We start from the raw sequence: 23,969 nt of genomic DNA, 5'->3' as shown, positions 1-23,969 counted from the left end.
ACCACAACTGCACCAACTTTCCTGTCGTGTGGAAACTTATTAATCAGCCCAACTACATTTTTATTCCTCGTTCTTGAAATGAAATCGTCCAAAACCGTGTCGTCCATCTTCCAACTCCTCCAGCCGCTGTTCATGGATGACCCTTGTGTTTGCTGTGTGGGAGTGCTTGCGAGAGATAAACCTTGGCGCAGGGCCCAGGAAACTTGGGCCTGGGTGTGGTAAACCTCGACGTAGGGCGCGGTAAAGCCTCGGCTCAGACACTTCCACCTGGTCTCACTGGAGAGAAATCGAGGGTAACCTTCTCGCCACTAAGCAGTGCAGGTAGTTAGTGTGGCCAGAGCTGACCAGAATGTCTTGTCCTCAGGAGATGAGGGGAAGTCAGTGAACAGCGTGAAGTAACTTCTCTGTGTGTTCCCCGCACAGGATGGTGCCACTCCTCTGTCCATTGCCAGTCAGTATGGCCACAACAAAGTGGTGGAGACTTTGCTCAACAGGAGATGCAACATTAATATCCAGTTGCAGGTAAGAACGTTGGGGTGTCAGAGGGTGGTCTCTCCTGTTTGTAGTCAGAACCTGAATCTGATCCCACAAAGCACTGGAGGAACTCAGCGGGTCAGGCAGCATCTATGGAGGGAAGTGAATAGTGGATGTTTCGGGTCGAGACCCTTCATCTGCAGTGTCTTGTGTTTTATGCTGGACGTCATTATGCTGGAGAGGTGCAGAAAATATTCATAGGAATGTCACCAGGACTGGACGGCTTGAATTAGAGGAGAGGCTGGGACTGTTTTCACTGGAGCAAAGGAGGCTGAGGGGTGACCTTATAGAGGTGTATAAAATCATGAAAGGCATAGAAAGGGTGAACGCACACAGTCTTTTTCCAAGGGAAAGAGAATCAAAAACTAGAGGGCATAGGTTTAAGGTGAGAGAGGAGAGATTTAAAAGGGACCTGAGGGGCAACTTTTTCACAGAGGGTGGTGGGTGTGTGGAACGAGCTGCCAGAGGAAGTGGTTAGAGGCGGGTACAATTACAACACTTAAAAGACATTTGGACAGGTACATGGATAGGAAAGGTTTAGAGGGATATAGGCAAATGGGACTAGTTCAGGTAGGCTACTTGGTCAGCATGGACGAGTTGGGCCGAAGGGCCTCTTTCCGTGCTGTATGACTCTGTGACTCTATGACATATAAACTTACGCAGAACCTTGGTCAGTACATACCTGGGAAACGTCCACAGTTCTGGTCTCCACATTAGTCACAGAATTACAGAATTGTTCTAGCACAGAAAGAGGCCATTCAGCCCATTGAGTGCTATACTATCGGTCCCATCCCCCGAAACTCTGTAAATCATTCTCTCTCTAGCACCCATCCAGTTCCCCTTCAAAGTCGCTGGTTGACTCCCCCCAGAGAGCTCCCGGGTGTCACTGCTCACTGGGAAAATCAAAACCTGCAGATGCTGAAAACCCAAAATAAAAACAGAAAATTCTGGCGACACTCAGCAGGTCAGGTAGCGTCTGTGGAGAGAGAAACACAGTTAATGTTTCAAGGCAAAGACCCTTCAGCACAATCCTCATGTCTTCAACCTGTTTTTCATTCTCTGTGGATGCTGCCTGACCTGCTGAGTGTTTCCAGCATTATCTGTTTTTTTTTCACAGCACCCAGTACTTTTTACAAAGATCTGTGCCCTTTAACCTTTTGTCATTGAGAACAACTTCCGTCTCTCGACCCTATCTAAACCCTTCATGATTTAGTCCACCTCTCGTAAATCAACCCACAAATTATTTTGTTCCCAGTGGAACAAACACCAGCCTCTCCTGTTTGTATCCCAGTTTTAATTAGACGACTGAGATACTGGAGAAGGTACAAAGGGGTTAATGGTGTCAGAACTGAGAGTGTACAACAGGCCCAAAAGACTGCACAGTGTGGGGCAGTTCCCTCTGGAAAATTGCCTGCTGAGAGGGAATGCGATGGTGGTCCTTTGGGTGAAGTCGTGGGTATGGATACAGAAGACATTCCTTCTGTGGGAAGGAGCAAGAGAAATAAAGGTCTGCAGATGCTGGAGGGACTCAGCAGGCCAGGCAGCATCCGTGGAGAAAAGCAGGCGGTCAACGTTTCGGGTCAGGACCCTTCTTCAGGACTGAAGATAGGAAAAGGGTGAAGCCCGATATATAGGAGGGAAAAGCAGAGCAGTGATAGGTGGGTATGGATACAGGTGAAGTCGTGGGTATGGATACAGAAGACATTCCTTCTGTGGGAAGGAGCAAGAGAAATAAAGGTCTGCAGATGCTGGAGGGACTCAGCAGGCCAGGCAGCATCCGTGGAGAAAAGCAGGCGGTCAACGTTTCGGGTCAGGACCCTTCTTCAGGACTGAAGATAGGAAAAGGGTGAAGCCCGATATATAGGAGGGAAAAGCAGAGCAGTGATAGGTGGGTATGGATACAGGTGAAGTCGTGGGTATGGATACAGAAGACATTCCTTCTGTGGGAAGGAGCAAGAGAAATAAAGGTCTGCAGATGCTGGAGGGACTCAGCAGGCCAGGCAGCATCCGTGGAGAAAAGCAGGTGGTCAACGTTTCGGGTCAGGACCCTTCTTCAGGACTGAAGATAGGAAAAGGGTGAAGCCCGATATATAGGAGGGAAATGCAGAGCAGTGATGGGTGGACAGGAGAGGGGAGGTGGGGTGGGCACAGGGTGGTGATAGGTAGATGCAGGTAAGAGATAGTGAGAGGCAGGTGTGGGGGAGGAGGGGAGAGCAGATCCACTGGGGGAGGGTCACAGGTGGGGAGGAAAAAGGGGGGTAGAAAAAAGAGGGAGGCTGGGAAAGGGAAGAAAAGAGGCATGTTTGGGGGGGGGATGTGGGGGGGTGGTGGTGTGGGGATCACTTAAAGTGGGAGAATTCAATGTTCGTGCCGTCAGGCTGCAAGGTTCCAAGACGGACAATGAGGTGCTGTTCCTCCAGTTTGCACTTGGAATTCTCCTGGCAGTGGAGGAGGCCGAGGACTGACGTATCTGTGACAGTGTGGGAGGGGGAGGTGAAGTGACCGGCAACGGGGAGATGCAGGTCGCGGTTACGGACGGAGCGCAGGGGTTCTGCGAAACGGTCACCTAGTCTGCGTTTGGTCTCACCAATGTAGAGGAGGCCACACTTGGAGCACTGAATGCAGTGGATGATATTAAGGGAGGTGCAGGTGAATCTCTGTCTCACCTGAAAGGACTGTTTGGGTCCTTGGATGGAGGTGATGGAGGTGGTGTAGGGGCAGGTGTTGCACCTATGGCGGGGGCAGTGGAAAGTTCCCGGGGTGGGAGCGGGATGGGTGGGGGTGAGGGAGGATTGAACTTGGGAGTCACGGAGAGAGTGGTCCCTGGGAAAGGCAGAAAGGGGTGGGGAGGGGAAGATATGCTTGGTGGTGGGGTCCCGTTGGAGACGGCGGAAGTGGCGGAGAATGATGTGTTGGATACGTAGGCTGGTGGGATGAAATGTGAGGACAAGGGGGACCCCATCCCTGTTGGGTCTGGGAGGGGTGGGGGTGAGAGCCGAGGTGCGGGAGATGGCAGAGATACGGGTGCGAGCTCCCTCGACCACAGTTGGGCCATAAAGTGCTCACCAATAAATTCAATAAATCCCTGGGGAAACTCTTTGTCCAAGAAGTGGAGGGGATGTGGATTGCAAACCTAACTGGTAAAAGATTTCTTCTGAGTTCCCTGTGGGAATTATTAGTGACCCTTGGCTGTTCTGTGATTAATCTGTTCAACCCCTGGACCTCAATCTCAGTGAGAACATAAGAAACAGCAGAATTGGCCATGCAGCCCTCACGCCTGTCCTACCATTCAGGTCATGCTGACCTTGTCTCTCACTTTCCTACTCTGTCCCACATCCCATAATATCTGAAGTGCTCTCCTCCAAATGGGTCAACATCAGTAAAGGTTTTACTGCTGGTTTCCAATGAATTCACAGGGTCATACTGCACGGAAACAGGCCCTTCGGCCCAACTGGTCCACGCTGACCTAGATGCCGACTTCAGGATTGAAGGGCGCCCATTCAGAACAGAGATGCGGAGAAATTTCTTTAGCCAGAGAGCGGTGAATCTGTGGAATTTGTTGCCACGGGCGGCTGTGGAGGCAAAGTCATTGGGTGTATTTAAGGCAGAGATTGATAGGTATCTGAGTAGCCAGAGCATCAAAGGTTATGGTGAGAAGGTGGGGGAGTGGGGCTAAATGGGAGATTGGATCAGCTCATGATAGAATGGCGGAGTGGACTCGATGGGCCGAATGGCTGACTTCTGCTCCCCTGTCTTATAGTCTTATTCCCATCTAAGTCAGTCCCATTTGCCCGTGTTTGGCTCATATCCCTCTAAACCTCTCCTATTCCCTGTATCCGTCCAAGAGTCTTTCAAATGTTGTTAATGTACCTGTCTCACCCACTTCCTCTGGCAGCTCGTTCCATATACTAACCACCCTCTGCGTGAAAAAGTTGCCCCTCAGGTTTTAAACCTTTGAAATCTTTCCCCTCTCATCTTTCACCTGTGCTCTCTAGTTTGTGGTTCCCTTTCCCACCCAAAGCCCAGAGGGGTGAGTGTGAGGGTACTTGAGACGTTGCTCTGAAGGTTCGATGTCCCAATCACCAAAGTTGCAGCAGAGGGGTAACGTCTTCCCCCCTCTGTCCCCGGAGCCCCTCCCAGGTAGCAGCGACCCGTCATCTGAAAATGAACTGAACAGAAAGTTGGACAGCAGCATCTTCTGAGGGCCAATGAAACTTGCATTTAAATAGCACCTGCTGCAACCCCAAAAATGCCTTATTAGACTGGGAAGCCTCTGGAGGTGTGGTCACAGGTAAAATGTAGGAAATGCTGCTTATTCTCATCAGCAGAGAATATATTTTAGTTTGGCCAATATTAGAGTTATAATGTCATAAAGTTATACGACATGGACAGGCCCTTTGGCCCAACTGGTCTGTGCTGACCAAGATTCCCACCTAAGCTGGTCCCACTTTGCTTGTGCTTGGCCCATATCCCTCTAAAGCTTTCCTATCCATGCAGCTATCCATTAGATGTTGTATGTCCATCAGGAGTCTGCAGAGAACTGCCCTGGGCTTTCTCAGCTCCCTGATGGAGCTGGACACTGCCCACCAGAACTGGCACCTCTCTGCACTGCATTGTATTATCCCCCTGGACTTTGTGCTCCATAGGACCATAAAGAAAGGGGCAGGGGTCTAGGGTGGCAAACTGGTACAGCCACTGCCTCTCAGCTCCAGCGACCCGGGTTCGATCCTGACCTCTGGCACTGTCTGTGTGGAGTTTGCACGTTCTCCCTGTGACCGCGTGGGTTTCCCCCAGGTGCTCCGGTTTCCCCCCACATCCCAAAGACGTGCGGGTCGGTGGGTTATTTGGCTGCTGTAAATTTCCCCCAGTGCGTGGGTGAGGGGTAGAATCTGGGGGGAGTTGATGGGAATGTGGAGAGAATCTGGAGTATTGCGTGCAGTTCTGGTCACCTAACTATAGGAAGGATATCAGTAAGATTGAAAGAGTGCAGAGGAGATTTACTAGAATGTTGCCGGGTCTTCAAGAGTTGAGTTACAGGGAAAGATTGAACAGGTTAGGGCTTTATTCCTTGGAGCACAGAAGAATGAGGGGAGATTTGATAGAGGTTTACAAAATGATGAGGGGTATAGACAGAGTTAATGCGAATAGGCTCTTTCCACCTAGACTAGGAGAGATAAGTATGAGAGGACATGGGTTTAGGGTGAAAGGGGAAAGGTTTAGGGGGAACATTGGGGGAACTTCTTCACTCAAAGGGTGGTGGGAGTGTGGAACGAGCTGCCATCTGACGCGGTAAATGCGGGCTCTCTCTTAAGTTTTAAGAATAAATTGGATGGATACATGGATGGGAGAGGTCTGGAGGGTTATGGGCTGGGTGCAGGTCAATGGGACTAGCAGAATAAAGTTTCGGCACAGACTAGAAGGGCTGAATGGCCTGTTTTCTGTGCTGTAGTGTTCTATGGTTCCATGGTTCTAATCAATTGGGCTCAGTGTCAATGGGTAGTTGGTGGTCAGCCCGGAATCATTGGGCTGTTTCCGTGCTGTGTCTCTCTGTGACTCCAGTTGGTCACTCAGTCCCTTAAGCCTACCCCCATCCAGTACGGTCACGGTGCTATTTGAAGCCACCACCTTGCTGGAATTCAGGCTCATTGGTTAATAAACGCCGTCTTTCCCTGCACCCCAAGTGCAGCACCCTGCACCACGCTCTGTAACCAGTAACGGGATCCTGCACTGACTTCACCATGGCCCTGAGGATCCCAAACATTGCTGAGTGAACAGAAATGTTTAATGTCGCACATCAATTAGAGGTTAGATCACAGTATCGATTGGTTCAAGTGGGCAGAGAGATGGAAGTCGTTCCCTGAATGAATAACGTCTCATGTTACAGGTTACTGACCTTGTAGTTAGGGAACTATTTTCTGTTGATCAAGGAGTGTAAAACCAAGGGGCAGTGCTGTGGGAGGGTCACACTGTGGGAGGGGCAGTACTGAGGGAGGGTCACACTGTGGGGGGGCGGTACTGAGGGAGGGTCACACTGTGGGAGGGGCGGTACTGAGGGAGGGGCACACTGTGGGAGGGGTAGTACTGAGGGAGGGGCACTCTGTGGGAGGGGCTGCAAGGGTGGATGGATTGATGATGTCATGGGGCTGATCCTTGGGGAAACGTTAAGTGAAGGCCCTTTGGAGAGGGGCAGGAGACCGGCTGTGTTATCTGAAGAGAAGCAGGAGCTCTCCCTGCCCCCAGGGCGGTGGAGACCGGATCATTGGATATATTTAAGGTGGGGATAGATAAACATTTCAAAGATGGAGGAAATGAGGGGGATGGGGAGCTGGCACAGCATGGATCAGCCTTGATCATTTTGAATAGTGGAACAGGCTTGAGGGCCGACTCCTGCTCCTGGTTTATTGTGTAATGAGAAATGTATTCAGGAATGAAAACAGTTGAAGTCCTACTTTCATTTAACACTGGTGCTTTTATCTAAGAAATCATGGAATTGAATTTAGGAGCCGAGAGGTATTGTTGCAGCTATATAGGACCCTGGTCAGACCCCACTTGGAGCATTGTGCTCAGTTCTGGTCGCCTCACTACAGGAAGGATGTGGAAGCCATGGAGAGGGTGCAGAGGAGATTTACAAGGATGTTGCCTGGGATGCGGAGCATGCCTTATGAAAGCAGGTTGAGGGAACTCGGCCTTTTCTCCTTGGAGTGACGGAGGATGAGGGGGGACCTGATAGAGGTGTATAAGACGATGAGAGGCATTGATTGGGTGGAATGGTTTCCACAAGAGGACATAGGTTTAAGGTGCTGGGGTGTGGGTACAGAGGAGATGTCAGGGGTAAGTTTTTTACTCAGAGAGTGGTGAGTGGATGGAATGGGCTGCTGGCAACGGTGGTGGAGGTGGATACGATAGTGTCTTTTAAGAGACTTTTGTATAGGTAACATGGAGCTGAGAAAAATAGAGGGCCATGGGTAAGCCTAGTAATTTCTAAGGTAGGGACATGTTCAGCATAACTTTGTGGGCCGAAGGGCCTGAATTGTGCTGTAGATTTTCTATGTTTATATGAAATGGACAAACATGTTACGTCCTTCCTATGAACTGGTGGATCACAGAACTTCTGACCAGCATTGCATTAGATAACAGATTGCGTTCTTCGTTTCAGGACGGGGCGACCTCACTCTTTCTGGCTGCACAGGGAGGTCATCTTAAAGTGGTTCAAGAGCTCCTGTCAGCGGGAGCAAAGATTGACCAACCAAGACAGGTAGGGACACAGCTGGGCTATCGGAGGAGATGTGCATGCCATCTGCAGCCAACCCGATCCATTGTTACTGCAGGAAAGGTGAAGGGACGTGGTAGAGGAACCATTGGGAGCTCCACATGTCCTAGGCCATGTCCCTGGGTCACAGCAGAGGGGCTGCTGAAGGATTTGGACAATGGTGGGGAGCTCTTCAGCACCTTCTGATGTTCACTCCAGAATCCTTGCCCAGAAGGGAAACCTTACATTTGGGAAACAGACTTCTTCTCTTTATAAAACAGTCTTCTAAAGTCAAAGTCGAGTTTATTGCCGTATCCACAAGTCCATGTGTGCACAGGTGCAGTGAAAAACTTACCTGCAGCAGCATCGCAGGCACAGAGCATCAGATAAGCAGCATTCACAAGGAAAACATAAATTAGACTTAAATTATGCACAAGTTTTACAAGAAAGAACACAATTAGAACAAAAAAAGACCAAAAGTCAACAGAATCATGTGCAGACAGAAGAGAATTAATTTGGCATCGTGTTTGGCACAGACATTGTGGGCCGAAGGGCCTGTTCCTGTGCTGTGCTGCTCTGTGCTCTAATCAAATAACAGGCAACCCCACGTAGTCCAGGTACACACAGCGTCACACAGCACAGAAACAGGCCCTTTGCTCTACTGGTCCATGCTGGCCAAGATTCTCATCTCAGCTGGTCCCATTTGCCATTGTTGGCCCATATCCCTCTAAAGACCATAAGACATAGGAGCAGATTAGGCCATTCGGCCCATCGAGTCTGCTCTGCCATTCAATCATGGCTGATTTAATTTCCTCTCAACCCCATTCTCCTGCCTTCTCCCCATGACCTTTGACACCCTTACTGATCAAGAACCTATGAACCTCCGCTTTAAATACACCCAGTGACTTGGCCTCCACAGCCGTCTGTGGCAACAAATTCCACGGATTCACCACCCTCTGGCTGAAGGAATTCCTCCTCATCTCTGTTCTAAAGGGACGTCCTTCTATTCTGAGGCTGTGCCCTCTGGTCCGAGACTCTCCCACTGATGGAAACATCCTCTCCACGTCCACTCTATCCAGGCCTTACAATATTCGGTAGGTTTCAATGAGATCCCCCCTCATCCTTCTAAACTCCAGTGAGTACAGGCCCAGAGACATCAAACGCTCCTCATACATGAACCCTTTCATTCCTGGGATCATCCTTGTAAACCTCCTCTGGACCCTCTCCAACACCAGCACATCCTTCCTTAGATACAGGGCCCAAAACTGTTCACAATACTCCAAATGTGGTCTGACCAATGCCCTATAAAGCCTCAGCATTACATCCTTGCTTTTATATTCTCGTCCTCTTGAAATAAACGCTAACGTTGCATTTGCCTTCCTTACTACCGACTCAACCTGCAAGTTACCCTTTAGGGAATCGTGCACTAGGGCTCCCAAGTCCCTCTGCACCTCCCATTTCTGAATTCGCTCCCCGTTTAGAAAATAGTCCTCGTCTTTATTCCTTCTACCAAAGTGCGTGACCGTACACTTCCCTGCGCTGTGTTCCATCTGCCACATCTTTGCCCATTCTCCCAACCTGTCCAAGTCCTTCTGCAGACTCCCTGCTTCCTCAACACCACCTGCCCCTCCACCCATCTTTGTATCATCCGCAAACTTGGCCACAAAGCCAACAATTGTGTCATCCAGATCATTAACATATAACGTGAAAAGTAGCGGACCCAACACCGACCCCTGCAGAACACCACTAGTCACCGGCAGCCAACCAGAAAAGGCCCCCTTTATTCCCACTCTTTGCCTCCTGCCAGTCAGCCAATCTTCTATCCATGCTGGTACCTTTCCTGTAACACCATGGGCTCCGATCTTCTTTAGCAGCTTCATGTGCAGCACCTTGTCAAAGGCCTTCTGAAAATCCAAGTAAACAACATCCACTAACTGTCCTTTGTCTATCCTGCCTGTTACTTCCTCAAAGAATTCCAACAGATTTGTCAGGTAAGATTTCCCCTTAATGAAACTATGTTGACTTCGGCCTATTTTATCATGTGCTTTCAAGTACCCCAAAACCTCATGCTTAGTAATGGACTCTGACATTGGTATTGGTTTATTATTGTCACTTGTACTAAGGTACAGTGAAAAACTTGTCTTACAAACCGATCGTACAGGTCAATTCATTACACAGTGCAGTTACATTGGGTTAGTACAGAGTGCATTGATGTAGTACAGGTAAAAACAATAACAGTACAGAGTAAAGTGTCACAGCTACAGAGAAAGTGCAGTGCAATAAGGTGCAAGGTCACAACAAGGTAGATCGTGAGGTCATAGTCCATCTCATTGTATAAGGGAACCGTTCAATAGTCTTATCACAGTGGGGTAGAAGCTGTCCTTAAGTCTGGTGGTACGTGCCCTCAGGCTCCTGTATCTTCTACCCAATGGAAGAGGAGAGAAGAGAGAATGTCCCGGGTGGGTGGGGTCTTTGATTATGCCGGCTGCTTCACCAAGACAATGAGAGGTAAAGACCAAGGAGGGGAGGCTGGTGTCCGTGATGCACTGGGCTGTGTCCACAACTCTCTGCAGTTTCTTGCGGTCCTGGGCAGAGCAGTTGCCGTTCTTACTAACCACTGAAGTCAGGTTAACCGGCCTATGATTTCCTGTCTTTTGTCTCCCTCCCTTCTTAAAGAGTGGAGTGACATTTGTGATTTTCCAGTCCTCTGGAACCATTCTTAAATCTAGTGATTCTTGAAAGACCTTAATTCTTTAAACCTTTCCCATCCATGTACCTGTCCAAGTACCTTTTAAATGTTGTTATTGTACCTGCCTCAACCACTTCCTCTGGCAGCTCGTTCCACATACAGACCACCCTCTGGGTGAAAAAGTTACCCCTCAGGTTCCCACTAAGTCTCTCCCCTCTCACCTTAAACCTATGCCCTTCAGTTCTTGATTCCCCAACCCTGGGAAACAGATTGTCCATTCACCCTATCTGTGCCAAACATCTTGGATCTTTGAAACAGGTCTCCAATTACTCTCTCTCTCCTGTCCTCCATAGCTTTGGGGTTCTTCCCCCTCATGCATATCCAAACCCTATTGAAAACACCTATTAAATCTCGTGGATTTTACAAGAGGGAGGGGGACGATGGAAACATAAAGACCCAGGGTGACCCGTCAGGGTGGATGTGGAGATGATCTTTCATCTTCTGGGAGAATCTAGAACCGGGGTAATTTTTTAAAAGTAAGGGCCACATTTAAGACACAGAGGAGGCAAGTTGTTTACTCCTCTGAGGATCGGGAGTGTTGGAACCTCTACAGAGGCTGGTGTTTGGCAAAGGCGTGAAGGGTTACTGTGGGTGGGTGAGAATGGGAAGTTGAGATCAGTCAGAGCAGATTGTGTTGAGGGGCCGACTCCTCCTGAATTATATGTTTGTACCTGTTCTGTTAGACTTTCAGGATCATAACCGTGGGAACAGTTAGTTCTTGTAGTGCTGGAGGAATTAAAGGCATTGAGCGCTGTAAATCCCAAGGGCCTTATTGTATCTCGGAGAACTAAAGTGGTTATTATTCTCCAGAATTCGATAGATTATGGAACAGTTTTGCAGAATTTTGGTGACAAGGACATAGAGAGAGTTGAAAACAAAGACCAGGGTGGCAAATGGAACCTCACGGTTTCAAAAAGGGAGTTGAGAAGCAAGGAACTCCAGCCCGTCAGCGTAGGGTCAATGGTAGGGAGAATGCTGGACAAAGTTGGCATGGATCTCTGGAAGGGAAATCATGTTTGATAAACCTACCGGAGTTTTTTTTTGAGGACATAACTGGTAGAACAGACAGAGTCAGAGTCAAACAACACGGAAACAGGCCCTTCGGCCCAACTGGTCCATGCTGACTGTAGGGCCCACCAAGCTAGTCTCACTTGCCCACGTGTAAAATTAAAGCACATGGAAGTGGGAGTCAGGTACAGGTATCAACAGGAACTTGGTTGACAGACAGAACAGAGAGTGGGAATGAACAGACCTTTCTCTGGTTGACAGGTGGGACCTGACGATCCGTGCTTGGCCCCCAGCTACTCGCAGTGATTTAGCTGAGGGAAGTGAATGGAGAATTCCTACGTTTGGTGACTACACTGATCTGGCTGGGATTGAATGGTGAAGGGGATGGGAGGTGAATTTATGGTGACTGAGCCAAATTGAGTGAGTGTGTGAAATATGGAAGCTGCAGGACAGTGTGAGTAAATGTAAAGTTACCCACTTCAGAATCAGAATTAGGTTATCACTGCAGTGATATGTTGTGAAATGTGTTGTTTTGCGGCAGCAGTACAGAGCAAAGTTACAATATAAATAAATAGCGCAAAAAAACCCAGAATAACGAGGTGGTGTTCATGGGTTCATGGACCGTTCAGAAATCTGATGGCGGAGGGGAAGAAGCTGTTCCTGAACCATTGAGTGTGGGTCTTCAGGCTCCTGTACCTACTCCCTGATGGTGGTAACGAGAAGAGGGCATGTCCCGGGTGGTGAGGGTCCTTAGTGATGGATGCCGCCTTCTTGAGGCACCGTCTCTTGAAGATGTCCTCGATGGTGGGGAGGGTTGTGCCTGTGATGGAGCTGGCTGAGTCTACAACCCTCTGCAGCCTTTTGCGATCCTGTGCATTGGAGCCTCCACACCAGGCGGTGATGCAACCAGTGAGAATGCTCTCCACCGTACAACTATAAAAATTTACAAGAATCTTTGGTGACGTACTGAAAAGGACAGAGAGCCTGAGTGTTGTTTAAATGGTGTTAGGTTGGGAAGTGTTGATGTTTAAAGAGACATTGGATGTCCCCGTGCACCAACCATTGAGAGAAAGCCTGCAGGTACAGCGGCAGGTCGTACATCGGCCTTCATCATGAGTGAATCTGAGTGTAGGAGCAGGGGCGTCTCACTGTGGTTATACGGGGCTTTGGTGAGACTGCACAGGGAGTATTGTGTGAGCTTTGGTCTCTACCTGCCACACGGGGAGTGTGACCAGAGTTCACCAGACCGGTTCTTGGGATGACAGAGCAGTCATGTGAGGAGGGATTGGACCGGCTAGGTGTGCGCTCGCGAGGGTGTAGGCATGAGTGGGATTGCACAAACTTACAACATTTTGACGGGGTTAGACAGACTGGATGTGGGGAGGTGGCTGAGACATCCCGAACCAGGGGTCACAGTCTTGGGATGTGGGGTAAGACACATCAGGCACAGTGAGACATCTCTTCACCCAGAGGGTGGTGAACCTCTGAAGTTCTCGATCACAAGAATATCACTCAATACATTTAAGAAGTCACTGGATCTTGGATAAGGTGAGAGGGGGATAAGGAGATGTGTGGGGCAAGTTTTTTACACAGAGGGTGGTGGGTGCCTGGAATGCGCTGCCAGGGGTGGTGGTGGGGGCAGAAGCAGATTTAAGAGGCTGTTAGGTAGACTGATGAACAGGCCGGGAATGGAGGGATGTGTAGGCATATGGGATATAGTTTAATTCAGCAACGTGTTCAGCACAGACATTGTGGGCCGAAGGGCCTGTTCCTGTGCTGTACTGTTGTGTGTTCTGGATTGATTTTAAACACAAAAAACACATGTATGGGGAGAGCGCGGGAGTAAGGCAGTGAGAGAGAGGATCCATGAATGGGGGAGCAAGTTCAAAGGGCTGAATGGGCTGCTCCTAGCTTCTATGCTCGACCACTCCAGCCCCCTCTGTCCGTTCTCCCCACCCACGTCCAATCAGCCACCAGCCTACATCTGCTCACTAACCCCAGCAGTGTCACATCTGTGGTCACTCGAGTGTAGCAGAATGAGTGGGGTCGCACTGGGCTCCCACACCAGCAGTGCTTTCAGTTGGTCTCATCTTTGTTTTCACTTCCCTCTACGGCTTTGCCGCTGCCTTTATCTCTAACCTCCTCCAGCTCCCACTCCCTCCAGGAGTTCCTCCAGTTCCGACATCTCACCTATCGCTTTGCTTTGCCCCTCCGTTAGTCACAAGCCCTCAGCTGGTTGGACACTACGATCTGGACCACTCCTCGAAAACTCTCTGGCCCTCACTTATTGAAAGCATCCTTGACCAACTTTCGTTTGCCTTTACTTCAGTCATTTATTGCCCCGCAGAAGGTGGGGGTGAGCTGACCTCTTGAACCGCTGCAGTCCTTCTGGCGACGATGCTCCCACGGTGCTGTCAGGGAGGGAGCTCCAGGGTTTAATCCCAGTGACGGTGAAGGAACAGCGATTTATTTCCATGCTGGCGTGGTGTGTGTCTTTGAGGGATTTGGTTTATTATTATTGAAAAACTTGTCCTGTGTACCATTCATCCAGATAAATTCATCACATCAGTGCATCGAGGTAGTACAAGGGAAAACAATAACAGAATGCAGAATAAAGTGTCACAGCTACAGAGAAAGTGCAGTGCGGGCAGACAATAAAGTGCAAGGTCATAACGAGGTAGATTGTGAGGTCAAGAGTCCATTTTATCGTACTAGGGGACCGTTCAATAGTTTTATAAAACAGTGGGATAGAAGCTGACCTTGAGCCTGGTGGTACGTGCTTTCAGGCTTTTGTGTCTTCTGCCCAATGGGAGGGGGGAGAAGAGAGAATGTCCGGGGTGGGTGGGGTCCTTGATGATGTTGGCTGCTTTACCGAGGCAGTGAGAAGTGTAGACAGAGTCCATGGAGGGGAGGTTGGTTTCCGTGATGTGCTGAGCTGTGTCCACAACTCTCTGCAGTTTCTTGCAGTCACGGGCAGAGCAGTTGCCGTACCAAGCCGTGATGCATCTGGATAGGATGTTTTCTATGGTGCATTGATAAAAATTGGTGAGGATCGACAGGGACATGCCAAATTTCCCCTTCAAAATTCATGTCAAATGCCTTCTGAGGAAGTAGAGGTGCTGGTGAGCTTTCTTGGCCGTGGCATCTACGTGGTTGGACCTGAACAGGACATTGGTGATGTTCACTCCTCGGGACCCTGCAGGCACTGGTGCTGTCTTTGTCCTTGGTGGGAGAGGTCACAGATTTAGGAGGTGCTGTCGGAGTAGCCTGGGCAAATGCACCAGTGTGGAAGCTGCCTTTGTCCTCCTTGAGGTTTGTCCTTCTAACACTTGCTTCTCGTCTTGCTTAGGATCTAACCACACCATTGTGGATCGCAGCACAGATGGGACATATCGATATCGTTAAGCTGCTACTCCAACATGGAGCGAGCTCAGATACTCCTCGCAAGGTCAGACCTCGCTTGTAAAAGGAACACCTGTTTGTACTTCTGGTTGGAGCAACCTGGTAAAAGCACATTTGTCCAGGGCTATGACAGGGCTGGTTAAAGGGTGTAGAGTCACAGACAGTGCAGTCTGTACACCACCTTACACCACATTTCATCACAGCCAGTTGCACTCACTTCAGCATTAGTGTGCAATAACTTTGATCCACTCAGGAGTCTTTCAGCCTTCTGATCTGGCTGTCAGTTGTCTTGGGACCATTAATGTTTTTAACAAAAATATCACAGACTTCTCCTCAATCATCAGTCAGGGCACTGAATACAGGAGTTGGGACGTTATGTAGCAGTTGTATAAGTCATTAGTGAGGCCACATGTGGAATACCATGTACAGTTTTGGTCACCCTGTTATAGGAAAGTCATGGTTAAACTGGAAAGAGTGCAGAGAAGGTTTACGAGGATGTTGCCAGGACTCGAGGGCCTGAGTTATAGGGAGAGGTTGGCCAGGCTGGGTCTGTATTCCTTGGAATGTAGGAGAATGAGGGGCGACCTTATAGAAATGTTTAACATTATGAGAGGCACAGATAAGGTGGACGGTAACAGTCTTTTCCCCAGGGTAGGGGAGTCCAAAACGAGGGGGCATAGGCTTAGGGTGAGAGGGGAAAGATTTAAAAGAGACATGAGGGGCAACTTTTTCACGCAGAGGGTGGTGAGTATATGGAACGAGCTGCCAGAGGAAGTGGGTGAGGCAGGTACAACAGTATCATTTAAGAAGCACTTGGATAGGTACATGGAGGGGCGGGGCTTGGAGGGATATGGGCCGAACACAGGAAACTGGGACTAGCTGGGTGGGCATTGTGGCTGGCATGGACTGGTTGGGCCAAAGGGCCTGTATCCGTGCTGTTATTGATGTATTGATCAATGATTCTCTGACTCTAGTAATGAATAGAAACGTTTACATTTAAAAACAGAAAATGCTGGAAACACTCAGCAGGTCAGGCAGCATCTGTGGAGAGAGAAACAGAGTTAACTTTTCAGGTTGAAGACCCTTCATCAGAAGACTCAAAGTCCTTCTGGTGAAGGCAGTCCCCCAGTGTTAGGGAGGGAATTCCAGGATCTAATCCAGTGACATTGAAGGCCTGGCAATAAGTTGGACAGTGTGTGACTTGGAAGGGATTTTGGAAGTGGGAATGTCTCTGCAAAGTTTGGGAGGTGCTGTTGGAGCGGCCTGGGTGCATTTTGCAGGTGGTACACACTGCAGCCACTGTGCATTGGTGATGCGAGATGCAAACCTTGCACTTAAAAGGTGCAGGTCAAATCAACCTCCGACAGACCAGCAAATCCAGAACCAGGGAGCACCGAGATCTGGGAGTCTTAGTCACAGGATAAGCAGTTGGCTGTTTATTTTAAAGAACTGCGGCATCTTGGATTCACAAGGGACTGCAGATGCTGGAATCTGGAGCAACACACAAGCTGCTGGAGGAACTCAGCGGGTCTCTCTCCATCGATGCTGCCTGACCGACTGTGTTCCTCCAGCTTTCGGTGTTAAACTTGGAGTGTTAGTTGAGTAGCGATATATAGAAGTGAATGTTTCTGAGTGTAAAAGATACCTGTGTTAACAAATGGGAATTCCTTGCTAATTGATGATTGTTCTCTCTAAGGATGGTTCTACACCTTTGTTCAAAGCTGCATACAAAGGGTTCACAGAAGTTGTTCGGGAGTTACTGATGTTTTCTCCCTCACTGGGAGTTCTAAAGGTAAAATCTCAATTGCTCTTTCATCAGAGTTTATTTCAGAAACAGTCCCGTCGGGTACATAAAAAGATAAGCATTTCACTATCAGTAATCACCATTTAGTTTTTTAATCCTAATGCCTTTCATTCAGTTCAACTCTTTTCCAAATCCATGTCCTGTTCCAAACGGTGAAGTGACTAGTTCCGTCTTGTGTTGTTTTCTCTGGAGGTTAAGGGGTGACCTGAGAGATGCTTACGAGATTATGAAGGGTATAGACAGAGTATTTTTTCCCCAGGGTTGAAGTGTCTAATACTAGAGGACATGCATTTAAGGTGAGGGGGGGGAAAGTTCAAAGGAGAGTGGTGTGGGGCTGGAGTGCACTGCCGGGGTGGTGGGGGAGGCAAATACAATCGAGGTTTTGAAGACAGGCACATGGATGTGCAGGGAATGGAGGGATACGGACATTGTGTAGGCAGAAGGGACTAGTTTAGTTAGGAGTTTAATTACTAGTTTAATTACTAGTTTAATTAGTTCGGCACAACATCGTGGGTTGAAGGGCCTGTTCCTGTGCTGTTCTGTTCTGTGTTCTATGCCCTCTCTGAGTACTTTACCACAGTTACTGTTGATGAATTGCGCTGAAATCTCTGTCAAGAGTACATTCATCCTTTTTTTGCTTCCTTTCTTGGGATGTGGGCATTGTTGGCAATCCCATCATTTATTATGGCTCAAGACATAGGAGCAGGAATGGGGGCAACCGAGCCTGCTCTGTCACTCAGTGTCGTTGTTGTCAGTCTGATCTTGGATTCCCTGCTTTTCTGCCGGTTTGCATAACCCTCCACTCCCAGTAACCCAAAATATGGCTATCATGACCTTGAATGTATTCAACGATTTGGCCTCCACGGCTCTCTCGGGTAGTGAATTCTAAAGAATCCTCACCCACCCGCTCCAGCAACTCATCACACCTACAGTGTAATCAACCTCTAACTGCCCCATTAACCTGTTTGACCTGGTCTCACCCTAACACAGATATTCCCTTTGTCCTAGCCACCCCTTCCACCATCTTCCCTGCAGCTTAAGACGACCCTTTATATCTCTTTTTCCCAGTTCTGATAAACAGTCTACAACCTGAAACGTTAACTCTTGATTCTCCCTCCACAGAAGCTACCTGACCTGCTGAGAGTTTCTAGCATTTTTTCTTTTTATTTCAGAGTTTCAGCATCTGCAGCTTTTTTTATTTTCCCCTTAGAGTCATATCTGTTTCAATAGGATCAACTAAGTTCTAATGAGCCCAAGCTGCTGAATCATTCCTCATAAAACAACCTCTACGCACCAGCATTCAATTTCTCCAAACTGTCTCCAGTGCAAGTGTTTCCTTTTTATAAGGAAACCTTCTCAAAAGGTGTGCCTGCACAGTTAGAACACAGGACAGTACAGCACAGGAACGGGCCTTACGGCCCACAATGTTGAACTGATTAAGCTAATGACTTTTGCCTGCACATGGTCCATCTCCCTCCAGTTGTAGTGAACCTTAAAAAAAATCAAAGTCTATTGATGCTGGGAACCTGAAATATTAGCAGAATGTTGGAAACCCTCAGCAGGTCGGGCAGCATCTGTGGAGGGGGAAACAAGAGGTAACGTTTCAAGCCCAAGACCCTTCCATCATCTATCCACCTTGCAAAGTCAAAGTCGAGTTTATTGACATGTGCACAAGTCCATATGTGCACAGGTGTAATGAAAAACTTACTTGCAGCAGCATCACAGGCACAGAGCATCAGCTAAGCAGCATTCACAAGAGAAACATAAACTAAACGTAAATCATACACAGTTTTCACAAGAAAGAACACAATTAGAACAAAAAAAAAACAAAGTTCATTTCAGTGCAAACTGATTGAAGTGGTCATAGTGTTGCCTGCCCTGCCAGAGCAGGTGGCTTCTTCAAGTTGGAGCAGTGTATTGGTTTTTGACTGTGCTTCAGAGGGGTATGAAGGTCTGCTGAAGTGGGACTGGAATGGTATGTAGGTCAGAGCCTGGAGGGACTGCTCATCTCCTTCTCTAAAGCACATCAATGGACCAGTTGCTTCAACAACTCATGGCCACTTTTTCTCTGAGAATTTTTAAAAGTTTGGTGGGAGTCGACCTCACCCTCTCTAGATCACAGGTTTGGTAACGCACCCAACAACCAATTCTCAGCAACACTGTTTTAGATCAGCACTGTCCCGGAGTGTGGATGAGGAACAGGATCAATGTAGTAAGTCTGATGTGTGTCAGGTTGGGCTTCTCATTAGAAGACCCTGCTGAAACCTGGTTGAAGAACCTGAGGAGATCTAATTTCTGTAGTTTATTTGTCTCTGAATAAGTCCACGTATCCTCAGGGGGATTGGAGAACTCGCCCCAACTTTTGATCCCAAAGGGGCAATTGTAAAACTAGTGGCTGGAAAAATGTGAAGAGTGTGTGGCTTTGACTATCTGGTCACAGAACTTTTTTATTTATTTTTTATTCCATTTAATTTATTTTTCAAGATGATTTCCTCTATCCTTTGTATTGCTTCTCACTGCGTCCCTGGAATGGAAACTTTTGAGTTCACTACCTTCCCTTTGTGACATTGGAGATGGATATAAGCCCACCTGAAAAAGGTGGGCAGTTGGAACGTGCACAGAGCTGGTTGTTGGGTTGTGCAGATTTGAATGGTGGAGAGACGATGAATCTCTCCTTGTTTCCACCAACAGAATGGAACGACAGCCCTCCATGCTGCAGTGTTAGGAGGGAGCGCAAGGACAGTGGCCCTTCTCGTTGAATCCGGAGCAGATACAAGCCTAAGGAACGCGGTGAGATACCCTTCCCTTTGCCTTGTGTTGCTGAGCATTTGTAAAAAGCAGGGAGTAGAAATTCACGGTGCACTGTCAATTTTCTGGATGCTAACCAGATCACCAAGGTTGCTGTGGAGTGGGGCAGGTTTTAGCCTGCAAGTGAGACAGTTGCCATGGGTGGTCACTAGGCAACCCCACTATTTACAGGGAGGTTCCAGAGGTGAAAATTGCAAAAGCTGGAGGTGGGAAGGAAAGAAAAAGATTGGAATCGGTTTATTATTGTCACATGTACCGAGGAAAAGTGAGAAACTTTGCTTTGCACGCCATCCAGACAGATCATTTCACCACATCAGTGCATTGAGGTAGTACAAGGGAAAACAATAACAGAATGCAGAATATAGTGTTACAGTTACAGAGTAAGTGCAGTGCAGGTAGACAATAAGGTGCAAGGTCATAACAAGGTAGATTGTGAGGTCAAGAGTCCATGTTATTGTACTAGGGGACCGTTCAATAGGCTTATAACAGTGGGATAGAAGCTGTCCTTGAGCCTGGTGGTACGTGCTTTCAGGCTTTTGTATCCTATGCTCGATGGGAGAGGGGAGAAGAGAGAATGTTTGGGGTGGGTGGGGTCTTTGATTATGTCGGCTGCTTTACCGAGGCAGCGAGAAGGGTAGACGGAGAAAGTTACAGAGAAAGTGCAGTGCAAGTAGACAAATAGGGTGCAAGAGCCATGACGAGGTAGATTGGGAGATCAAGAGTTCATCTTTATCGTATAAGAGGCCCATTCAAGAGTCATAAGCGGGATAGAAGCTTGTGTGCACACAATCAGAATGTTAAGTAATAAAAACAAGAAATGCTGGAAAACCTCAGCAGGTCGAGCAGCATTTGTGGCAAGAGAAACAAAACTAATGTTTCATGTTGAAGACCCTTTGTCAGAATTGACAAAGTGAGCAAATTAGTTTTCCATTGTGGAGAGGGTGGGTGGGGGAGGGATGGATTGGGCAAGGGGAGTATCTGCTGGGTGTGAGGTCAGGGTTATCGAGGTGATGGTTATAGAGCTGTTTTGTTGGTAAACTAATACGGGCAGTTCGAGAGGAGATGGAGAAAGGATCATGTTAAAGCTGTGAAAGGCAGGTCAGAGCTGTTTGGAAATGCTCAGCAGACTGGGCAGCGTTTGTAGAGAGGGAAACAAAGGAAACTATACAGACGTTTCCAGCATTTTCTCTTTTCTTTCCAGATTCCCAGCATCTGCAGTAATTTGCTTTGCCATTTGAATGTTAAAATTTCACTTGATATTTAGGCCAAATAAATAGTTGCTTTGCCTGACGTTCCCCTGCTCGTTCTTGCTCCCCGGTTGGAACCTGCCCGATTGGCTGTGTGATATTAACTGGCAGACATGGGCTGAGCTGGGGATTGGGGGCAGGTTAACCTGCAGCACTGCTCTGTGTTACAGAGTCATAGGGTTCTATAACATGAAAAGGCCCTTCAGCCCGACTCGCCCACGCCGACCAAGTTACCTCCCCAAGCAGATGCCATTTGCTGATGACATTGTAGGGCTGTGGGCAGTAATGGTTTCAGCAGGAAGGTCAAGTGCAACAGAACTCGGCAGTAAAAACTGACGTGGACTGGTTTGTTTCTGCATATTTACCACAGAGTCATACAGCATGGAAACAGGCCCTTTGGCCCAACTGGTCCATGCCAACCAAGGTTCCCATCTAAGCTGGTCCCATTTGCCTGATAATCCTTTCCCATCCATGTACCTGTCCAAGTACCTTTTAAATGTTGTTAATGTACCTGCCTCAACCACTTCCCCTGGCAGCTCGTTCCATATACTGACCACCGTCTGGGTGAAAAAGTTGCCCTTCAGGTTCCTATTAAATCTCTCCCCTCTCACCTTAAAACTACAGCCTCTAGTTCTTGATTCCCCTTCCCTGGGAAAAAGACTGTGTGCATTCATAGAGTCACACAGGCCCTTTGACGCAACTCATCCATGCCGACTATGTTGCCCAGTGAGTTACTCCCATCTGCCCGTGTTTGGCCCATAGACCTCTGAACCTACCTATGCCCCTCTTGATTTTCTATTCACCCTATCTATGCCCCTCATGATTTTATAGACCTCTATAAGGTCACCCCTCATTCTCCAATGAAAAACATCCCAACCTGCTGAACCCCTCTGTATAACTCAGTCCCTGCTGGCTTCAGTGACTAATCTTCCTCTCCAGGTACCGGGACCTGGTGCTGGTAGATCAGCCCCACTGAAATGTAACAGAAATCATGATTTGTGCTGTGTTTCAGGAGAAAGAGTTACCAGCAGATCTCACGAGGGATGTCCGGCTGATCCGATGTCTTCGGTCAAGACAACAGAGTGGAGAGAGTTGAAGATGTGGGACTGACGTCTGACAAACGCTTCAGAGTGCAGTGAGAGCTGGAAGGACTTTACTTTGGACTGGGGAGAGTTGTGATGAAGTGATTCATAAAGATGTGGCATAAAAACAAATTCAGAAGCCATATTTGGGTTTGATGTGTATCCTTTGTTTTTATCATTTATTTTAATTAAAAATAATTTTGTGTAATTTTAACATCACTGGAGCCTTTTAATTCACTAAGAGTTGAAGGGAAGGATTCCCTGTTTACTGGTGATGACAGAACCTTGAGAAAAGAGAATGTATTTGTGCTTTTGGTATTTATAGCAAATGGAAATATTTCCTCATTGTCTCTTACTGATAGTTACGTTTTCTGCCGTAAACTTAATTATCGACACCAAGCTAAATGAATAAGGTGTAGTATTGAAGTATTATTTTGACACTGGCTGCTTTAAGGTTTTGGGTAAAAGATGTGAAAGAAGCATTTTGAGGTGATGGTCTGGAGCTCACTGCCTGTAGGGAGAAGGGAATGGATGCAGTGTCAGTCGGGTCTTCAGAAGGGAACTGGACGAGGCACTTGGAGGGAGAATAATCTGCAGGTCTACTGGGAAGGGACGGGGCAGTGGGACTGACTGAATTGCTCTGCAGGGAGCTGGCATGAACTTAATAGACCGAATAGCTTCTTCTGTGCAGTTGCAATTCTCTGATCTGTTGTTTGATCTAAGATATTCTCAGCAGGTAGAGGTGGATCAATGCACTGCCAAAGAATAATCTTTCTGTTGCACTGTTGTATAATTAAACTATAACTCAAATGTTACCAGTATTTATTGATGAAAAATCTTTGAGTGTTGTGGAACTTCTTTCATTTCTTGGCTTAAGAATGGCCATAATTAATTAGCTTTCTCAGTTTGGGACACTGTATGGAACGGAGATGTGTGGTATAGTTTTTTTACTAACTGTGGCTTCCCCCTCCGACTGTGGTCGAGAGAGCTCGCACCCACATCTCTGTTATTTCCCGCACCTCGGCTCTCACCCTCACCCCTCCCAGACCCAACAGGGATAAGGTCCCACTTGTCCTCACATTTCATCCCACCAGCCTACGCACCCAACCCATCATTCTCCGCCACTTCCGCCATCTCCAACGGGACCCCACCACCAAGCATACCTTCCCCTCCCCACCCCTCTCAGCCTTTCGCAGGGACCGCTCTCTCAACGACTCCCTCGTTCACTCCTCCCCCACCCCCCCAGCCATCCCACTCCCACCCGGGGAACCTTCCACTGCCCCCGCCATAGGTGCAACACCTGCCCCTACACCACCTCCATCACCTCCATCCAGGGACCCAAACAGTCCTTTCAGGTGAGGCAGAGATTCACCTGCACCTCCCTTAATATCATCCACTGCATTCAGTGCTCCAAGTGTGGCCTCCTCTACATTGGTGAGACCAAACGCAGACTCAGTGACCATTTCACAGACCACCTGCGCTCCGTCCGTAACCGCGACCTGCATCTCCCCGTTGCCGGTCACTTCATCTTCCCCTGCCACACTATCACTGATACGTCAGTCCTCGGCCTCCTCCACTGCCGGGAGAATTCCAAGCGCAAACTGGAGGAACAGCAGCTCATTTTCCGTCTTGGAACCTCGCAGCCTGACGGCACGAACATTGAATTCTCCCACTTTAAATAATTCCCCCCCCCCCACACCCACCCCCTACCCCCCACACCCACCTTGCCTCTTCCCTTTCCCAGCCTGCCTCTCTTTTTTCTCCTCGCCAATTTTTTTCTCTCTCCTTTTCCTCCCCTCGCCTCCCCCCATGGGGTACCTGCCTCCTTACCTGTGACCCATCCCCCGGTGGATCTGCTCTCCCCTCCTCCCCCGCACCTGCCTATCACTATCTCTTACCTGCATCTACCTATCACCACCCTGTGCCCACCCCGCCTCCCCTCTGCTGTCCACCTATCACTGCTCTGCTTTTCCCTCCTATATATTGGGCTTCCCCTTTTCCTACCTTCAGTCCTGAAGAAGGGTCCTGACCCGAAACGTTGGCCGCCTGCTTTTCTCCACGGATGCTGCCTGGCCTGCTGAGTTCC

The 23,969-nt window shown here is 48.4% G+C and overlaps 1 protein-coding gene across 2 annotated transcripts in view; it reads left to right on the top strand.

Annotated features, from left to right (window-relative positions):
* ankrd29 (ankyrin repeat domain 29) overlaps positions 1 to 22,644 on the top strand; it is a 31,219-nt gene extending 8,575 nt beyond the window's left edge. For both annotated transcript variants that reach the window (XM_052023372.1, XM_052023374.1), the window contains exons 5-10: positions 424 to 522; positions 7,691 to 7,789; positions 14,890 to 14,988; positions 16,639 to 16,734; positions 19,438 to 19,536; positions 21,814 to 22,644. In XM_052023372.1, the coding sequence (XP_051879332.1) occupies positions 424 to 522; positions 7,691 to 7,789; positions 14,890 to 14,988; positions 16,639 to 16,734; positions 19,438 to 19,536; positions 21,814 to 21,897 (576 nt within the window). In that variant the 3' untranslated portion in view covers positions 21,898 to 22,644. The remainder of the gene's footprint in view (positions 1 to 423; positions 523 to 7,690; positions 7,790 to 14,889; positions 14,989 to 16,638; positions 16,735 to 19,437; positions 19,537 to 21,813) is intronic.
* The last annotated feature ends 1,325 nt before the right edge of the window (positions 22,645 to 23,969 follow it).

The sequence above is a fragment of the Pristis pectinata genome, chromosome 9 (assembly GCF_009764475.1).
Source record: "Pristis pectinata isolate sPriPec2 chromosome 9, sPriPec2.1.pri, whole genome shotgun sequence".
NCBI classification, from domain to species: Eukaryota; Metazoa; Chordata; class Chondrichthyes; order Rhinopristiformes; family Pristidae; genus Pristis; species Pristis pectinata.
The sequence above is the reverse complement of the archived record's forward strand: the minus strand, read 5'-3'. Positions and strand labels throughout refer to the sequence as shown.